Source organism: Anoplopoma fimbria, chromosome 11 (genome assembly GCF_027596085.1).
Source record: "Anoplopoma fimbria isolate UVic2021 breed Golden Eagle Sablefish chromosome 11, Afim_UVic_2022, whole genome shotgun sequence".
Lineage (NCBI taxonomy): Eukaryota > Metazoa > Chordata > Actinopteri > Perciformes > Anoplopomatidae > Anoplopoma > Anoplopoma fimbria.
In genome coordinates, this window is record NC_072459.1 from 203,509 (window position 1) to 220,897 (window position 17,389).

A 17,389-nucleotide genomic window follows, 5' to 3' on the forward strand; every position below is an offset into this window, starting at 1 on the left:
GGAGAGAGGAGGACCATGATGGAGGTAACACTAGAGGAGAGACTGGAGAGAGGAGGACCATGATGGAGGTAACACTGGAGGTAACACTAGAGGAGAGAGGAGGACCATGATGGAGGTAACACTAGAGGAGAGAGGAGGACCATGATGGAGGTAACACTGGAGGAGAGAGGAGGAGGACCATGATGGAGGTAACACTAGAGGAGAGAGGAGGACCATGATGGAGGTAACACTAGAGGAGAGAGGAGGACCATGATGGAGGTAACACTAGAGGAGAGAGGAGGACCATGATGGAGGTAACACTGGAGGAGAGAGGAGGAGGACTAAACACTAACGGGACTGACCGGAAGATGGCAGTAACGCACCCGATGGGATCGACTACCGTTCTGTGGCAGCAGAAGAAGAAGCCGAACCCGTCCTCGGGATTCCTCGGGATTCTTCGGGTGTTTTCGGTTGGTAACGGTCGGTGTGTTCAAATCTTCGGCCGCAGCTCCTCCTGGAGACGAAGAGAAGGAAGAGAAGAAGAAGCGGAGGAATGACGGTGCTGCAGGAACCTGTGCAGGTAAACACTGCGGGTGAACCCTGACCCTGACCCGGACCCGGACCCGGAGCCGGGCTGCGGCCTCAGACAGCCCGGCCAGGCCTCGGCTCTGACCCGGGACAGCAGGGTAACCGGGCTACAGGAGCTCCGGGCCGTCGGTGGCTTCACAGGCTGCTGGTCTGTTGTTGGGTTCTGCTCACTGTGTCGTCGCTACAGACTCTGGTCCAGGTCCTGGTCCTGGTCCTGGTCCAGGTCCTGGTCCTGGTCCTGGTCTGTGTTTAGTGTGACTGGATGAGTTCTCTGGTTAAAAGTCTTCAGAGTGAAGCACTGTCCGCTCCGCTAATGCTAACCATGCTAACCAGGCTAACAGTTCTAACCAAACCAGGCTAACAGTTCTAACCAAACCAGGCTAACAGTTCTAACCAGGCTAACCATGCTAACCAGGCTAACAGTTCTAACCAAACCAGGCTAACAGTTCTAACCAGGCTAACAGTTCTAACCAGGCTAACAATGCTAACCAGGCTAACAGTTCTAACCAGGCTAACCAGGCTAACAGTTCTAACCAAACCAGGCTAACCAGGCTAACAGTTCTAACCAAACCAGGCTAACAGTTCTAACCAGGCTAACCAGGCTAACAGTTCTAACCAAACCAGGCTAACAGTTCTAACCAGGCTAACCATGCTAACAATGCTAACCAGGCTAACAGTTCTAACCAAACCAGGCTAACAGTTCTAACCAGGCTAACAGTTCTAACCAGGCTAACAATGCTAACCAGGCTAACAGTTCTAACCAGGCTAACAATGCTAACCAGGCTAACAGTTCTAACCAGGCTAACAATGCTAACCAGGCTAACAGTTCTAACCAGGCTAACAGTTCTAACCAGGCTAACAATGCTAACCAGGCTAACAATGCTAACCAGGCTAACAATGCTAACCAGGCTAACAGTTCTAACCAGGCTAACAGTTCTAACCAGGCTAACAGTTCTAACCAGGCTAACAATGCTAACCAGGCTAACAATGCTAACCGGGCTAACAGTTCTAACCAGGCTAACAATGCTAACAATGCTAACCAGGCTAACAGTTCTAACAATGCTAACAGTTCTAACCAGGCTAACAATGCTAACAGTTCTAACACCGCGGCTAGCGGAGCGGGTCCGTCAGCATACGTCCCTCTAAAGTCCACATGTGAACATAAACCTCATCAGGGTTCAGTTAAAGGGGGACTCCAGGGTTAGGGTTACTGTGACATCATCAGTATACATATACCACTGTTTACTGTGACATCATCAGTGTACATATACCACTGTTTACTGTGACATCATCAGTATACATATACCACTGGTTACTGTGACATCATCAGTATACATATACCACTGTTTACTGTGACATCATCAGTATACATATACCACTGTTTACTGTGACATCATCAGTATACATATACCACTGTTTACTGTGACATCATCAGTATACATATACCACTGTTTACTGTGACATCATCAGTATACATATACCACTGTTTACTGTGACATCATCAGTATACATATACCACTGGTTACTGTGACATCATCAGTATACATATACCACTGTTTACTGTGACATCATCAGTATACATATACCACTGTTTACTGTGACATCATCAGTATACATATACCACTGTTTACTGTGACATCATCAGTATACATATACCACTGGTTACTGTGACATCATCAGTATACATATACCACTGTTTACTGTGACATCATCAGTGTACATATACCACTGGTTACTGTGACATCATCAGTATACTGGTTACTGTGACATCATAGTATACATATACCACTGTTTACTGTGACATCATCAGTGTACATATACCACTGTTTACTGTGACATCATCAGTATACATATACCACTGTTTACTGTGACATCATCAGTGTACATATACCACTGGTTACTGTGACATCATCAGTGTACATATACCACTGTTTACTGTGACATCATCAGTATACATATACCACTGTTTACTGTGACATCATCAGTATACATATACCACTGTTTACTGTGACATCATCAGTATACATATACCACTGTTTACTGTGACATCATCAGTGTACATATACCACTGGTTACTGTGACATCATCAGTATACATATACCACTGTTTACTGTGACATCATCAGTATACATATACCACTGTTTACTGTGACATCATCAGTATACATATACCACTGTTTACTGTGACATCATCAGTGTACATATACCACTGTTTACTGTGACATCATCAGTATACATATACCACTGTTTACTGTGACATCATCAGTGTACATATACCACTGGTTACTGTGACATCATCAGTATACATATACCACTGGTTACTGTGACATCATCAGTATACATATACCACTGTTTACTGTGACATCATCAGTATACATATACCACTGTTTACTGTGACATCATCAGTATACATATACCACTGTTTACTGTGACATCATCAGTGTACATATACCACTGGTTACTGTGACATCATCAGTATACATATACCACTGTTTACTGTGACATCATCAGTATACATATACCACTGTTTACTGTGACATCATCAGTATACATATACCACTGTTTACTGTGACATCATCAGTATACATATACCACTGTTTACTGTGACATCATCAGTATACATATACCACTGGTTACTGTGACATCATCAGTATACATATACCACTGTTTACTGTGACATCATCAGTATACATATACCACTGTTTACTGTGACATCATCAGTATACATATACCACTGTTTACTGTGACATCATCAGTATACATACACCACTGTTTACTGTGACGTCATCAGAAGCAGGCTTCAGTAACATGGCTGCTGCTTCATACACTGTGATGAGTTAACTAGAGTCCATAAATGTGATTCCTTTGATCAAACTGAATGATCGATAGATTCACGAACACTGACTGGTCTCTGCTGACTGGTCTCTGCTGACTGGTCTCTGCTGACTGGTCTCTGCTCACTGGTCTCTGATCACTGGTCTCTGCTCACTGGTCTCTGCTCACTGGTCTCTGCTCACTGGTCTCTGCTCACTGGTCTCTGATCACTGGTCTCTGCTCACTGGTCTCTGCTCACTGGTCTCTGCTCTCTGATCACTGGTCTCTGCTCACTGGTCTCTGCTCACTGGTCTCTGCTCACTGGTCTCTGATCACTGGTCTCTGCTCACTGGTCTCTGGTCACTGGTCTCTGGTCTCTGATCACTGGTCTCTGCTCACTGGTCTCTGCTCACTGGTCTCTGGTCTCTGCTCACTGGTCTCTGATCACTGGTCTCTGCTCTCTGGTCTCTGGTCTCTGCTCACTGGTCTCTGCTCACTGGTCTCTGGTCTCTGGTCACTGGTCTCTGCTGACTGATCAGCTGAACACTAACCAGGTGATCACGGGTGAAGATGTGTTTCATGCATATGTTTTAGTCACCATGTTTCTATGCAGAAAGAATATATCAACATCTGTACACAAAGATGACATCACAAAAGCAAAGAACTGTTCTTACACTTAAAATGGTCATTTCTTTTTTCTTGTAAAATCTATATAAAAACTCACACTTTTTGATTACTTTATCTCTGAATTGGAATGCTCAGGCATAACTTCAGACATGTCAATGTAATAACAAGCTTTTATACAAGCAGAAGTCTGTGTGTTTGGACTGTAGATGGAACTCACTCCAAAGAGGCACAGTAGACTGTTGTGCTACTTTATGTGCACCAGAATGACGTGGGTTTTTCTATACTTTGGCTTTCATAGGACATCAAGCCTAATGAATGTCTTTCATCAATGACACAATCAAACTATGAAGCAAGGAATCTCTTTCTGCCTGTGTAGACCGGTCATTTGTCTGGAGAACAGTTAATCCGACCTACGTTTAATATTTATGCACTTTGAATTAACATAGCAGCGCTCTGTGCAGAGAGGAATACATATCCTCTAGAGAGCCAATCATCAGTCTTCAGAGTTGAGCTCAGACAACAACCAGCTGCTAAACGTCAGTAAAACCAAGGAGAGGAAGGAGATGAAGACACACACCCATGTCTACATCAATAGACCTGAGAATCAGCATCACCAACAACCTGACAGGGTCCTCACAACTCCATCCTGCTGAAGAAAGGTCATCAATGGCTTTACTTCTGAAGGAAACTGAAGAAGAGCAATACAAACTGTACAAACATGAGACAGAGAGCTCTACAGCAGGGGATTTAATCCAGAACATCATTGGTTCATTAGTGGTTACATTACATTACAGTCATTTAGCAGACGCTTTTATCCAAAGCGACTTACAGTCAGTAGTATGTTACATATCATTCACCCATTCACACACTGATGACAGGCTACCATCAAGGTGCCACCATCAGACTCTAACTAACATTCATCATCCAGTCCACACCGATGGCCTTCAGGAGCAACTTGGGGTTAAGTGTCTTGCCCAAGGACACATCAACATGGACTGCCGAAGCTGGGTATCAAACCGCCGATCCTCTGATTGGAGAACTATCTTGCTCTCCACTACGCCACAGCCGCCCTTGGTGATGTTGGTGAGAAGATCTCAAAGATATTAAAAGACAAGCTGTTCACCTGATGAGGTCTGGATAAAAAAACAGCAAACCAGAGCAGCTTCTCTCCTCTTCGTTCATCCTCCACATAGGATCTTTTTTGTGTGTTTTTCTTTTGTACAAAATGGGACAACAAACTGCATTTGGTTTAACAGCCCTGTTGCACAATGACAATTAATAACCTTGTAAGCTCCACTTGTGACTTTTCCACCGAATAAATATCTATGCTCTACTTTATTGTACCTGTTTTCAGATTGATTCATCCTCTGTGTTTGTTTCTCACAGCTGACCAAATTAACTAGGGGTTTATTTCAACCAAGTGTTGGTGTTTAGGTGAGTTAAACTTAGGTTCTGTGGAGTTTGAATAAAGCATGTTTCTGTTTGTGTTCAGGCTGCAGTCTGGCAGGCTCTAAACCACTACGCCTACCTGGATGCTGTCTTCCTCGCTGAGAGACTCTACGCTGAAGGTAACCCTCATACAGATGCCCTCTACCTGTCTGTCTGTCTATCTGTAGAGTTGTTCTCATACCGACACCAGTATGGGAAATGTCTACAATCCATCCTTAAATACGTCTATGCACCGATCTGCAGTTTACACTTATTTGCAGTACACCGGAACAACTACAACAGGTTTCAGGGTCATTTCCCGATCCCTACGCCTTGATCCATACGCCCGATCCCTACGCCTCGATCCCTACTCCCCGATCCATACGCCCCGATCCCTACGCCTCGATCCCTACTCCCCGATCCATACGCCCCGATCCCTACGCATTGATCCATACGCCCCGATCCCTACGCCTTGATCCATACGCCCCTATCCCTACGCCTTGATCCATACGCCCCTATCCCCACGCCTTGATCCATATATCCCACGCCTTGATCCATACGCCCTATCCCCACGCCTTGATCCATACGCCCCTATCCCTACGCCTTGATCCACGCCCCTATCCCACGCCTTGATCCATACGCCCCTATCCCCACGCCTTGATCCATACGCCCCTATCCCCACGCCTTGATCCATACGCCCCTATCCCTACGCCTTGATCCATACGCCCCTATCCCCACGCCTTGATCCATACGCCCCTATCCCCACGCCTTGATCCATACGCCCCTATCCCTACGCCTTGATCCATACGCCCCTATCCCTACGCCTTGATCCATAAGCCCCTATCCCCACGCCTTGATCCATACGCCCCTATCCCTACGCCTCGATCCCTACGTCCGTCTGTCTGTCTCTCGGTGAGGTCCGAGGAGGCCATCTATCTGTTGGCTACAAGCTGACCTAACAATCTACCTGTCTGTCTACCTGTCTGTCTCTCAGTGAGGTCCGAGGAGGCCCTGTACCTGTTGGCTACATGCTACTACCGCTCGGGGAAGCCATATAAAGCGTACTGGCTGCTGAAGGCTCACAGTTGCTCCACGCCGCAGGTTCGATTCTTGTTGGCAAAGTGCTGCGTCGAACTTAGCAAGTAAGAACTCATGTAAACCAGTAAACCTTTTAACTAACCCATTTCATACCAGTAGAAACTGACATTTATTATGTCTTTCAAAAGAGCTCGTAATTCTTACGCATTTGAAATTGAAACAAAATGTCTTCCTTTCTATCTACCTGTCTGTCTCTCAGGCTGGCTGAAGGAGAACAGGTCCTGATTGGTGGAGTGCTGAACAAACAGAAGAGTCAGGATGACATCATCACAGAGTTTGGAGACTCTGCCCCCTTCACACTTTCGTTACTGGGACACATTTACTGGTAAAAAAACAACTTTGGGCTGGTATCTGGAGCCGCCAGACTATTACCAATATGCACACTCACGCACACACTCACACAGACACACTCACAAACGCAGACACACTCACACACTCTCTCACACACACGCACACTCACGCACACACACACACTCACACACACACACACACGGAAAACAGCTCCGCTCTAATATCAGCTGATTGTTAAAGGGGCGTGTCTACACTCGTCGTTCCAACCATAATTCATTAACACAACTCTAATTGTTCATATATATTGACTTATATAGTCACCGATATCTAATTTAAGTCCTATGTAATTAATAGAAGTTAATATTAAAATCGTATGAATGAATTCATTAATTGTTAAAACCAGATCACCAGTAACAGTTTGTTACTGGTGTTAACCATAGAAATAAAAAGATTCCCTTTCAACTCAACAGTGCTATACGGTCAGAGCGGCGGCCATATTCACGTGAACCGTTACCATGGCGACCGTTGTAGGGGGCTATCTTTGATATAAACTACCCCGACTGTAGGGGAGGTGAGGTTTAGCAGAACGACTTAGACGAGCAGTGGAGTAGAAACGCAACAACGGCGAGCTCCAAACCACATTGACGTGTGGCGTCACCATGACAACTATAAACATTCTCCATTATCCTTTGCACTGTTCAATCGATCACGTTAAGAGATCAATGCCTCCTACTCACATTTCTATGTTTACATGACGGAGCTGTCTGTCATCAGCTAACAGTTCAACCAGTCTGCTAATGGTGTAAATGAGACACACTGCTTACTGACCCGACTCTGTCTGTCTGTCTGTCTGTCTGTCTGTCTGTCTGTCTGTCTGTCTGTCTGAGCAGTAAGACAGATCGTGTTGCTAAAGGTGCAGAGTGTTTCCAGAGAAGTTTAACTCTCAACCCGTTCCTCTGGTCGCCTTTCCAGAACCTGTCACCAGAACCTCTGTCACCAGGTAACACACACACACACACACACACACACACACACACACACACACACACACACACACACACACACACACACACACACTGACCAGGTGAGTCTTCCCACTGTTTAACCTCATCATGTGATCATTGGATTTACTTGTTGTGGTCTGTGTTCCAGGAGAGAAACCAGATCCAGATCAAGTCTTTAGGTTGTCCTCTCTACACAACTCCTCTATAGCACCGCTCCCTCCATCCGTTAGCCCCGCCCAGAACCCCTCCCACCGCCTAGACACCGCCCTCATGGAGACGCCCCAGGACACTCTGGTACGTAAAACACACCTCCACTACTCTCTGAACACACCTAGTCATGTAATCAAATAATAGCATCGTTGAGGAGGTTGTAGTCTGATAATCAGATTAATTGATCAGACTAATAATATCATCAGTGTTGTAATATGTTGTTTTTCTCTCCCCAGGAGTTGAATCGCCTGAATCTAGAATCGTCTAACGGAAAGCTGATGTCTGATTTGTCGGTTTCCTACATTGACTCCTCCCTAATCTCCCCTGAGACCGGCTCCCTATTGGGTAACTCGGTTTCCATGGCGTCAGCTGGCTCCTTGTTGGCTAAACAGAACAAGCCCAAGAGTGGGTGGAGTTTACTTGGAGGACCTGCAGCACTCAGCCCGCTGACACCCAGGTGAGGTATTTAGCAATACCTGTACAGGTAAAGGTACGCACACATTACACTTCTGTCCAACTAATATTCATTAGATTCCCATTCACATCTATTGAAACCTGTCTGGGCAAATTTAACCCACCAATAGATAACACTGATGCTCAGTGATGTTAGCAGTCGACCAATAGAAACACTTTGTTTCAGTTTGTCATCAATATTATTTTTTCATCCATAAAATGATGGAAATGTATATGAATGGAAACAAAGTAAGCGTACCTGTCTGATGGTTCACCTGTCTGATGGTTCACCTGTCTGATGGTTCACCTGTCTGATGTTCTGTTAGCATGTGTAATACTTGTCCACATGCTCTTAACCAATAGGGGGCAGCCTCTCACCTCTGTCTCTGGGTCCAGGTAATCTAAATTTACAGTAATTGGTTATTAAAAATCAATAAAACCTCAGAAAAGAAATCCACAAAAGTCCAAATAACCGTCTGTCTTCTAATCTTCATGTGAGGCGTCGACACTCTGAGTCACTCACGTTGGTTCTTCGGTCCGAGTATGTTTTCATAGTTTATCTGGATTGAATCCAAAGTGGAAGTAACGGTAAAACAACATGCATTGATGACTTTAGGAGACTCTTCTGGCGGAAGGGAGGAGAGCGTGCAGAAGCTCAGGGCGACAGACCTTCAGGTAGCTGTAGAAACTCAAACTCAACCAGTGCCAATCCCGGTACCGGAGGTCTGACTCCCTCTCTGTTGCTGCCGTTACACTGCCCGCTGTAACCCCCGGCGCTGGGGTTTGAACCCGCTGCCCTTCTGGTGAAGTTCTCTCCTGGCGATGGGGGGAGTTTGGATTTTGGGGATTTTTATCAAATAAACGCACCAGAAAAACGTTCTTTGAGCGTGATTGACAAGCTCTCAGCTGTTTGTCTTGTCCTCTCATGTTGGACTGAGGACAGACTGGACGCTTCAGTGACTCACTATCGCCTAACAGGTTACAAGTGGTACTACAAGACAGGACGGGCTGAGGCTAGCTGGTTAGCATGCTAACATTGAGTTGATATCTCTTTCGAGCAATACAAAGACGTCTTTGACTTCAAAATGTAACTTCTTTGAAAAGCTGAAGCTTTCCATCATACATAGCTTTGACTCTGTGTTTTCTGTAGTTTTGGCATCCTGTCCCTGGAGCCCAGCCCCGGAGACCCCACGTATTTACAGAACTATTCAGCTACCATGGATACACAATCTACAGCTCCCAGCAAGAAGGTACACAAGCATTACACACGCATTACACACAGGTATTACACACACGTTACACACACGTTATACAGACATTACACACACGTTATACATGAATAATATCTGACCTGAGTTACCACCAATGAGAGCTAAAGACAGCCATGTTCTTATTTTAAACATCTGTATTGACCCAGTTTTTATTTTAAACATCTGTATTGACCAAGTTCTTATTTTAAACATCTGTACTGACCAAGTTTTTATTTTAAACATCTGTACTGACCAAGTTCTTGTTTTAAACATCTGTATCGGCCCAGAATCGGTGCATCCCTGACACACATTACACTCAGTATCTCTTCATACTTCATGTTAGTCATCCAGCAGGAGGCACTCTACATGATGCATAATAGACCTTAATGATGAAGATCGATGGGTTTATTTTATCTCTCTCTCAGTCTGTCTCCAGGATCAGTCAGTCAAAATCTGTCTTCAGTCAGAGTGGGAACAGCAGAGATGTTCTCCCCATCCCCTTCAACCAATCACAGAGCTCCGCCCCTCACTCCAGGTAACTCTAGCAACCAATAAAAGACCTCTGTTGCTCACACCAGGAAGCTATAGCAACCAATCATAGGGCTCTACCCCTCCTCAAGTTGAATGTAGGAGGGGCGGGGCCTCAGCTCTCAATATCAGCTGGGACTTCATTAAGTCTGTCCACGGATTTCTGGTCCAATCAGAAAGCAGCCGGGGAGACAGACAGATGGCTTGTGTCCATTAAGGTCTGTTTGACAACCTGTCTGTCTCTCAGTGGCCTCTGTCAGTCTGATGACATGTCTGTCTGACAACCTGTCTGTCTCTCAGTGGCCTCTGTCAGTCTGATGACATGTCAGTTTAATGACCTGTCTGTCTCTCAGTGGCTCCCCTCAGGTCCTCAGTCCCAGTATGTCTGGTCCTCCAAACGTTCAGCCCAGAAGAAGCTCCAGACTGTTTACCAGTGCCAGTTCTACTGCCAAGGTACTGTGTTACCACAGTAATAAAGTACTACTACATCACTATACTGCTGAACTTGTACTGATTTAAGTACTGCTTTACCTCATAACGTCTGTTTCTGTTTCTTCAGGAGAACAGCAAGAAGTTAAAGATGAAGTTTCCTACAAAGATCCCCAACAGGAAAACTAAATGTAAATCAGCAAAGACGTCAAACAGCAGCAACCTGAACGAGAGTTTGGACATTCTGAGACTGGACGCCAGTTTGAGTCTACCGGACACCAAGATTCCCCAGTACCAGAGGGCTGCTGCAGGTAATAGTACTACTAATACTACTAAATACTGCAGTAACCAGCCGGTGCTGTATTCTAAATAACTGCCATGAACATGAACACAGAAGTATAACGACTGAACTTAAACGGTTGGATGTCGGTTTAAATTATAATTTAATTAATAAATACAATATGATGACAATTCAAAGTGAGGTTTCCCTTCCGCCACCAACACAATTGGTGACTCAGCCTGCTGGAGGATTAACTGGGGGACTTTCAGGAGAACCTGCATGGTTTGATCTGATTTGTGCAGAATTCGACCCGGTGGTACCGATGGCAAACAGTAAACACTCCAATCTCCTTTCTGATGGTCTCCTTTACTGATGGAGATCTTCAGTTATAGTTTGAGACTTTTTATAACCAGTTAAAATTTCTTCACGTAACTAAGTTAAAATACCACCACCAGGATAAGAAATATATAATTAGTTAAGTAAATGACAATTTTCCCCCTTGAAAGTAGCACCAAAATTGTACTTAAGTATAGTATTCAAGTAAATGTCCTTAGTTCCATTCCATCAATGATAAACACCAAAAGAGGCCGGTGACTTCCACCAGAGAAATTGAGGTCTTCCATCTCCGACTCCTCTCCGTCGGGTTCAGTAGATTTTTTAAGTTTTCTCCCCGCCTGCCTTTTTTACCTCCAGAAACTGAATCCAGTTTCAATTTGTATCTTCACTAAGGATAAGATACTAGCACTAATGCTGAAGTACTGGAGGGCAGGTGATACTGAAAACTGCATCACCCCAGAGTCTCTCTTCCAAGACACCAACCCCCCAGTACTGTTATACCTGACCCCTCTACAATAAGAACAGAAAGATACACTGACAGGATCTTTATAAATGTTTCCTGTGTGTACAGACAGTGTGATGGCGTTGCTACGGGAACTTGGGCGTGGTTACCAGGCGTTGTTCTCGTACAACTGCAGAGAAGCCATCAACATCCTGACCGCGCTGCCTCCTCAGCACTACAACACCGGCTGGGTCCTCACACACATCGGCAGGGCTTACTTTGAACTGGCCGAGTACACACAGGTAACACACCTGACGCACTGTGTGACGAACACACTGAAATAAAGGTAGCACACCTTACATAAATGTAATGCACCTGGGACTGATAAAAAAACGTAACACACCTTATATACAGGTAACAAGCCTGACAGACAGGCAACACGCCTCACATACAGCGGGTAAAATAAGTATTGAACACGTCACCATTTTTCTCAGTAAATATATTTCTAAAGGTTCTATTGACATGAAAGTTTCACCAGATGTCGGTAACAACCCAAGTAATCCATACATACAAAGAAAACCAAACAAATAAGTTCAGAAATTAAGTTATGTGTAATAAAATGGAATGAGACAGGGAAAAAGTATTGAACGCATGAAGAAAGGGAGGTGCAAAAAGGCATGGAAAGCCAAGACACCAGCTGAAATCTGTCAGTGATTAGAAAGCAGTCCTGCCCCTTGTCAGTGCAAATTAATATCAGCTGGTTCAGTCCCAACTGATGGCCTATAAAAAGGTGTCTCATTACCAAGGTGTCACACAAGAAACATCTCATGATGGGTAAAAGCAAAGAGCTCTCTCAAGACCTTCACAACCTTATTGTTGCAGAACATACTGATGGCATTGGTTACAGAAGGATTTCTAAACTTCTGAATGTTCCAGTAAGCACTGTTAGGGCCATAATCCGGAAGTGGAAAGAACATCATTTCACCATAAACCGGCCACAACCAGGTGCTCCTCGCAAGATTTCTGACAGAGGAGTGAAAATAATTATCAGAAGAGTTGTCCAAGAGCCAAGGACCACTAGTGGAGAGCTTCAGAAAGACCTGGAATCAGCAGGTACAATTGTTTCAAAGAAAACAATAAGTAATGCACTCAACCGCCGTGGCCTGTATGCACACTCACCACGCAAGACTCCACTGCTGAAGAAAAAGCATGTTGAAGCTCGTTTAAAGTTTGCTGCACAACACTTAGACAAGCCTGTGAAATACTGGGAGAATATAGTCTGGTCAGATGAGACCAACATGGAACTCTTTGGATGCCATAATACACACCATGTTTGGAGGTCAAATGGCACTGCACATCACCCCAAAAACACCAGACCAACAGTGGAGTTTGGAGGTGGAACATCATGGTGTGGGGCTGTTTCTCAGCATACGGCACTGGCAAACTTCATATAATTGAAGGAAGGATGAATGGAAAAATGTACCGAGACATTCTTGATAAAAATCTGCTGCCATCTAGCAGGATGATGAAGATGAAACGAGGGTGGACATTTCAGCAAGACAATGACCCCAAACACACAGCCAAGGAAACTCTCCATTGGTTTCAGAGAAAGAAAATAAAGCTGCTAGAATGGCCCAGCCAATCACCTGACCTGAATCCAATAGAAAATCTATGGAAAGAACTACAGATCAGAGTTCATAGAAGAGGCCCACGGAACCTTCAAGATTTGTGTGGAAGAATGGGCCAAAATCACACCTGAGCAATGCATGCCACTAGTTTCTCCATACAGGAGGCGTCTTGAAGCTGTCATTACCAACAAAGGCTTTTGTACCAAGTATTAAATACATTTCAGTAAGCGTGTTCAATACTTTTTCCCTGTGTCATTCCATTTTATTACACATAACTTAATCTCTGAACTTATTTGTTTGGTTTTCTTTGTATGTATGGATTACTTGGGTTGTTACCGACATCTGGTGAACATTTCATGTCAACAGCACCTTTAGAAATATGTATTTACTGAGAAAAATGGTGACGTGGTACTTATTTTACCCGCTGTATAGGTAAAACACCAGAGACAGGTAACACACCTGACATACAGGTAATGAAAACACTACACACACTGAAATAGAAGTAGCACACCTTACATAAATGTAACTTGGGACGGATAAAAAAACTTGACATAGGTAACACACCTTGTATACAGGCAACACGCCTGACAGACAGGTAACACACCAGAGACAGGCAACACGCCTGACAGACAGGTAACACATCAGAGACAGGCAACACGCCTGACAGACAGGTAACACACCAGAGACAGGCAACACGCCTGACAGACAGGTAACACACCAGAGACAGGCAACACGCCTGACAGACAGGTAACACCAGAGACAGGTAACACACCAGAGACAGGTAACACACCTTGTATACAGGCAACACGCCTGACAGACAGGTAACACCAGAGACAGGTAACACCAGAGACAGGTAACACGCCTGACAGACAGGTAACACACCAGAGACAGGTAACACGCCTGACAGACAGGTAACACCAGAGACAGGTAACACACCTTGTATACAGGCAACACGCCTGACAGACAGGTAACACCAGAGACAGGTAACACCAGAGACAGGTAACACACCTGACAGACAGGTAACACCAGAGACAGGTAACACGCCTGACAGACAGGTAACACACCAGAGACAGGTAACACACCTTGTATACAGGCAACACACCTGACAGACAGGTAACACACCTTGTATACAGGCAACACGCCTGACAGACAGGTAACACCAGAGACAGGTAACACGCCTGACAGACAGGGAGTTTTCTTCATGGTCTACTGGCAGACATCTTCTTGGGTCCATGTAACAAACCTGCTTGGTTAAGTTTCAGTAAGTTATTTCTGGTAGAAACCCCTCAAAGCAAACTTCTCCATGTGATTCAGCAGCGACGGTGAACTGCAGTCAATGAGCCGCGGCTTGTAAAGACAGAACCCTGAAGCTCCGCCCCCCGCTCCACTCCCACATATGCTACTATACCTGTGACAGTGGGAGTCAGTGAGTGACCTGATTGGTCGGCTGTGGGTGTGTTTGGTTTCTGTTCACGTGGGTCATGATGATGTGTTTGCTTGTAGGCGGAGCGTCTATTCAGCGAGGTTCGCAGAATCGAGTCGTACAGAGTTGAAGGAATGGATATTTACTCAACAACACTGTGGCACCTGCAGAAAGACGTGGCACTGTCGGCCCTGTCCAAAGACCTGACGGACATGGACAAGAACTGTCCCGAGGTAGGAACTGCTCCTGTCCACTAACTGTACTGAGCTTAGAAGTTTGTTTCTGTACTGGCCTTAAAGCTGGATCCGGACCTTTTAGACCTGCTGAATGTGAGACCCTGACCTCACCTGAGATCCAGGGTGTATTTTTAATTTTTTTAATAATAACTTATTTGACATCATATCAACCAGATGTAAACACTGCTCTTTATTGATACATTGATATCTTCCTTGGGTAATTCGCCATGAACAGAATGACAATGATCAATAGAAACCAAAATGATTAACCCATAGAGGGCTGGATTCAAAATCACACAGAAAATCAAAGTTAAAATCAAACTCACATCTGATTCAACTTGAATTTCATCACGACTCATGATGTGGCTCCGTAGTGAGTTTGACCCCCATGTGCCCGCATGCACCCCGGACAATGTCTGGGCATGCTCCTGATGAGACAGTGGATGGTGTCCTGGGGGATCTCCTCTCAGACCTGGATCAGGGCATCAGTGAGCTGACGAACCCAGGTAGGAACCCAGGTAGGAACCCAGGGCCCCCTCGACTGAGAGGAACCCAGGGCCCACTGTAGGGCCCATGTCCGGGAGGAACCCAGGGCCCATTCCACCGGGAGGAACCCAGGGCCCACTCCACCGGGAGGAACCCAGGGCCCACTGTACCGGGAGGAACCCAGGGCCCACACCGGGAGGAACCCAGGGCCCACTCCAGGAACCCAGGGCCCACTCCACCGGGAGGAACCCATTCCACCGGGAGGAACCCAGGGCCCACTCCACCGGGAGGAACCCAGGGCTCCCACCCACTCCACGGGAGGAACCCACATTCCCACCGGGAGGAACCCGGGAGAACCCAGGGCCCACTGTATATAGATCTATAGGTCATCTATGCTCCTGTCACCTGTCTTTCTTTTTATCTCTGGTCATTATCTGTCTGTGTCTCTCTGATCACCTGTCTGTCTCTATGCAGGCCTGGTGTGTAGCTGGAAACTGCTTCAGTCTGCAGAGGGAGCAAGACATCGCCATCAAGTTCTTCCAGAGAGCCATCCAGGTGAGCCGCTGTTGCCGTGGTAACTGTTACCCTAGTTACTGAGGTTAGATTGATGGAGGGTTTAGGGTGGATTGACCTGTCTGTCTCTTTGTCTCCTGTGTGTCTGACCCGTCTCTGTCCTCCGTCTGTCTCTCAGGTGGACCCGGGCTTTGCTTACGCCTACACTCTGTTGGGTCATGAGTTTGTTCTGACGGAGGAGTTGGACCGAGCGCTCGCCTGCTTCCGCAACGCCATCAGGGTCAACAAACGACACTACAACGCCTGGTACGTCACTAGTTTAGTTTACACATGTGGGATATAGTTTGATCCCCGGTTCCTCCTGTCCACCCGACAAAGTGTCCTTGAGCAAGGCTCTGACTCTGACAGTGTGTGTGTGTGTGTGTGTGTGTGTGTGTGTGTGTGTGTGTGTGTGTGTGTGTGTGTGTGTGTGTGTGTGTGTGTGTGTGTGTGTGTGTGTGTGTGTGTGTGTGTGTGTGTGTGTGTGTGTGTGTGTTTGTTTAGGTACGGTCTGGGGATGATTTACTACAAACAGGAGAAGTTCAACTTAGCAGAGATCCACTTTAAGAAAGCTCTGAACATCAACCCTCAGAGCTCTGTGCTGCTGTGTCACATCGGAGTGGTATGTAGCTCTGAGCAACCAATCACAGCTGTTAGCATGTAGCTTCAGCCCCCTGCTAATGAATGTCTGTCTATCTGTCTGTCTGCCTGTCTGTGTGTCTGTGTGTGCAGGTACAGCATGCGTTGAAGAAGTCTGATGCTGCTTTAGAGACTCTGAACAGAGCAATCGTGATCGACCCCAAAAACCCGCTCTGCAAGTTCCACCGTGCCTCCATCCTCTTTGCTAACGACAAGTACACGGTAATCAACACTGATTTGTACTAATCAATACATTAGTATCATGCATTGATTATTATTAGTACTGATTTATACTAACTATAGACCTATAGATAGGTCTTTAGTTAGCCAACACCTCTGTCTCTCTCTCTGAACCTTCTCCCCCCGACCTGTCTCGCTCTCTCTCTGACCTGTCTGTCTCTCTGTACCCCCCTGACCTGTCTCTCTGTCTGTTTGCAGGCTGCTCTACAGGAGTTGGAGGAGTTGAAACAGATTGTTCCCAAAGAGTCTCTGGTTTACTTCCTCATAGGAAAGGTAACGGCCATCAGCTGACCTTTGACCCTGACAGTTTAACCTTTTCATGTGTTTAGTTGAATCTTGTCTCATTTGTCCTTCAGGTGATTGTGTCCTCATTGGTTGACTCAATAAAAGTCTCGATAGTTAACTAGTTTGACTCTAAATGGATGCCAA

At 45.6% G+C, this 17,389-nt stretch overlaps 1 protein-coding gene across 2 annotated transcripts in view; it reads left to right on the forward strand.

The window, feature by feature from the left end:
- The first annotated feature begins 418 nt into the window (after positions 1-418).
- The window catches only part of cdc27 (cell division cycle 27), an 18,982-nt gene continuing 2,011 nt past the window's right edge, over positions 419-17,389 (forward strand). Inside the window, exons 1-18 of one of the 2 annotated variants that reach the window (XM_054607378.1) lie at positions 419-559; positions 5,500-5,575; positions 6,430-6,577; positions 6,733-6,858; positions 7,715-7,800; positions 7,965-8,122; positions 8,275-8,495; positions 9,642-9,741; positions 10,167-10,276; positions 10,623-10,722; positions 10,829-11,009; positions 11,886-12,058; positions 14,888-15,040; positions 16,004-16,084; positions 16,221-16,348; positions 16,586-16,703; positions 16,814-16,942; positions 17,159-17,233. In XM_054607378.1, coding sequence (XP_054463353.1) covers positions 533-559; positions 5,500-5,575; positions 6,430-6,577; positions 6,733-6,858; positions 7,715-7,800; positions 7,965-8,122; positions 8,275-8,495; positions 9,642-9,741; positions 10,167-10,276; positions 10,623-10,722; positions 10,829-11,009; positions 11,886-12,058; positions 14,888-15,040; positions 16,004-16,084; positions 16,221-16,348; positions 16,586-16,703; positions 16,814-16,942; positions 17,159-17,233 — 2,190 coding nt within the window. In that variant the 5' untranslated portion in view covers positions 419-532. Of the gene's footprint in view, positions 560-5,499; positions 5,576-6,429; positions 6,578-6,732; positions 6,859-7,714; positions 7,801-7,964; positions 8,123-8,274; positions 8,496-9,641; positions 9,742-10,166; positions 10,277-10,622; positions 10,723-10,828; positions 11,010-11,885; positions 12,059-14,887; positions 15,041-16,003; positions 16,085-16,220; positions 16,349-16,585; positions 16,704-16,813; positions 16,943-17,158; positions 17,234-17,389 lie in introns of those variants that run through there. The other variant, XM_054607377.1, reaches the window with a different exon arrangement.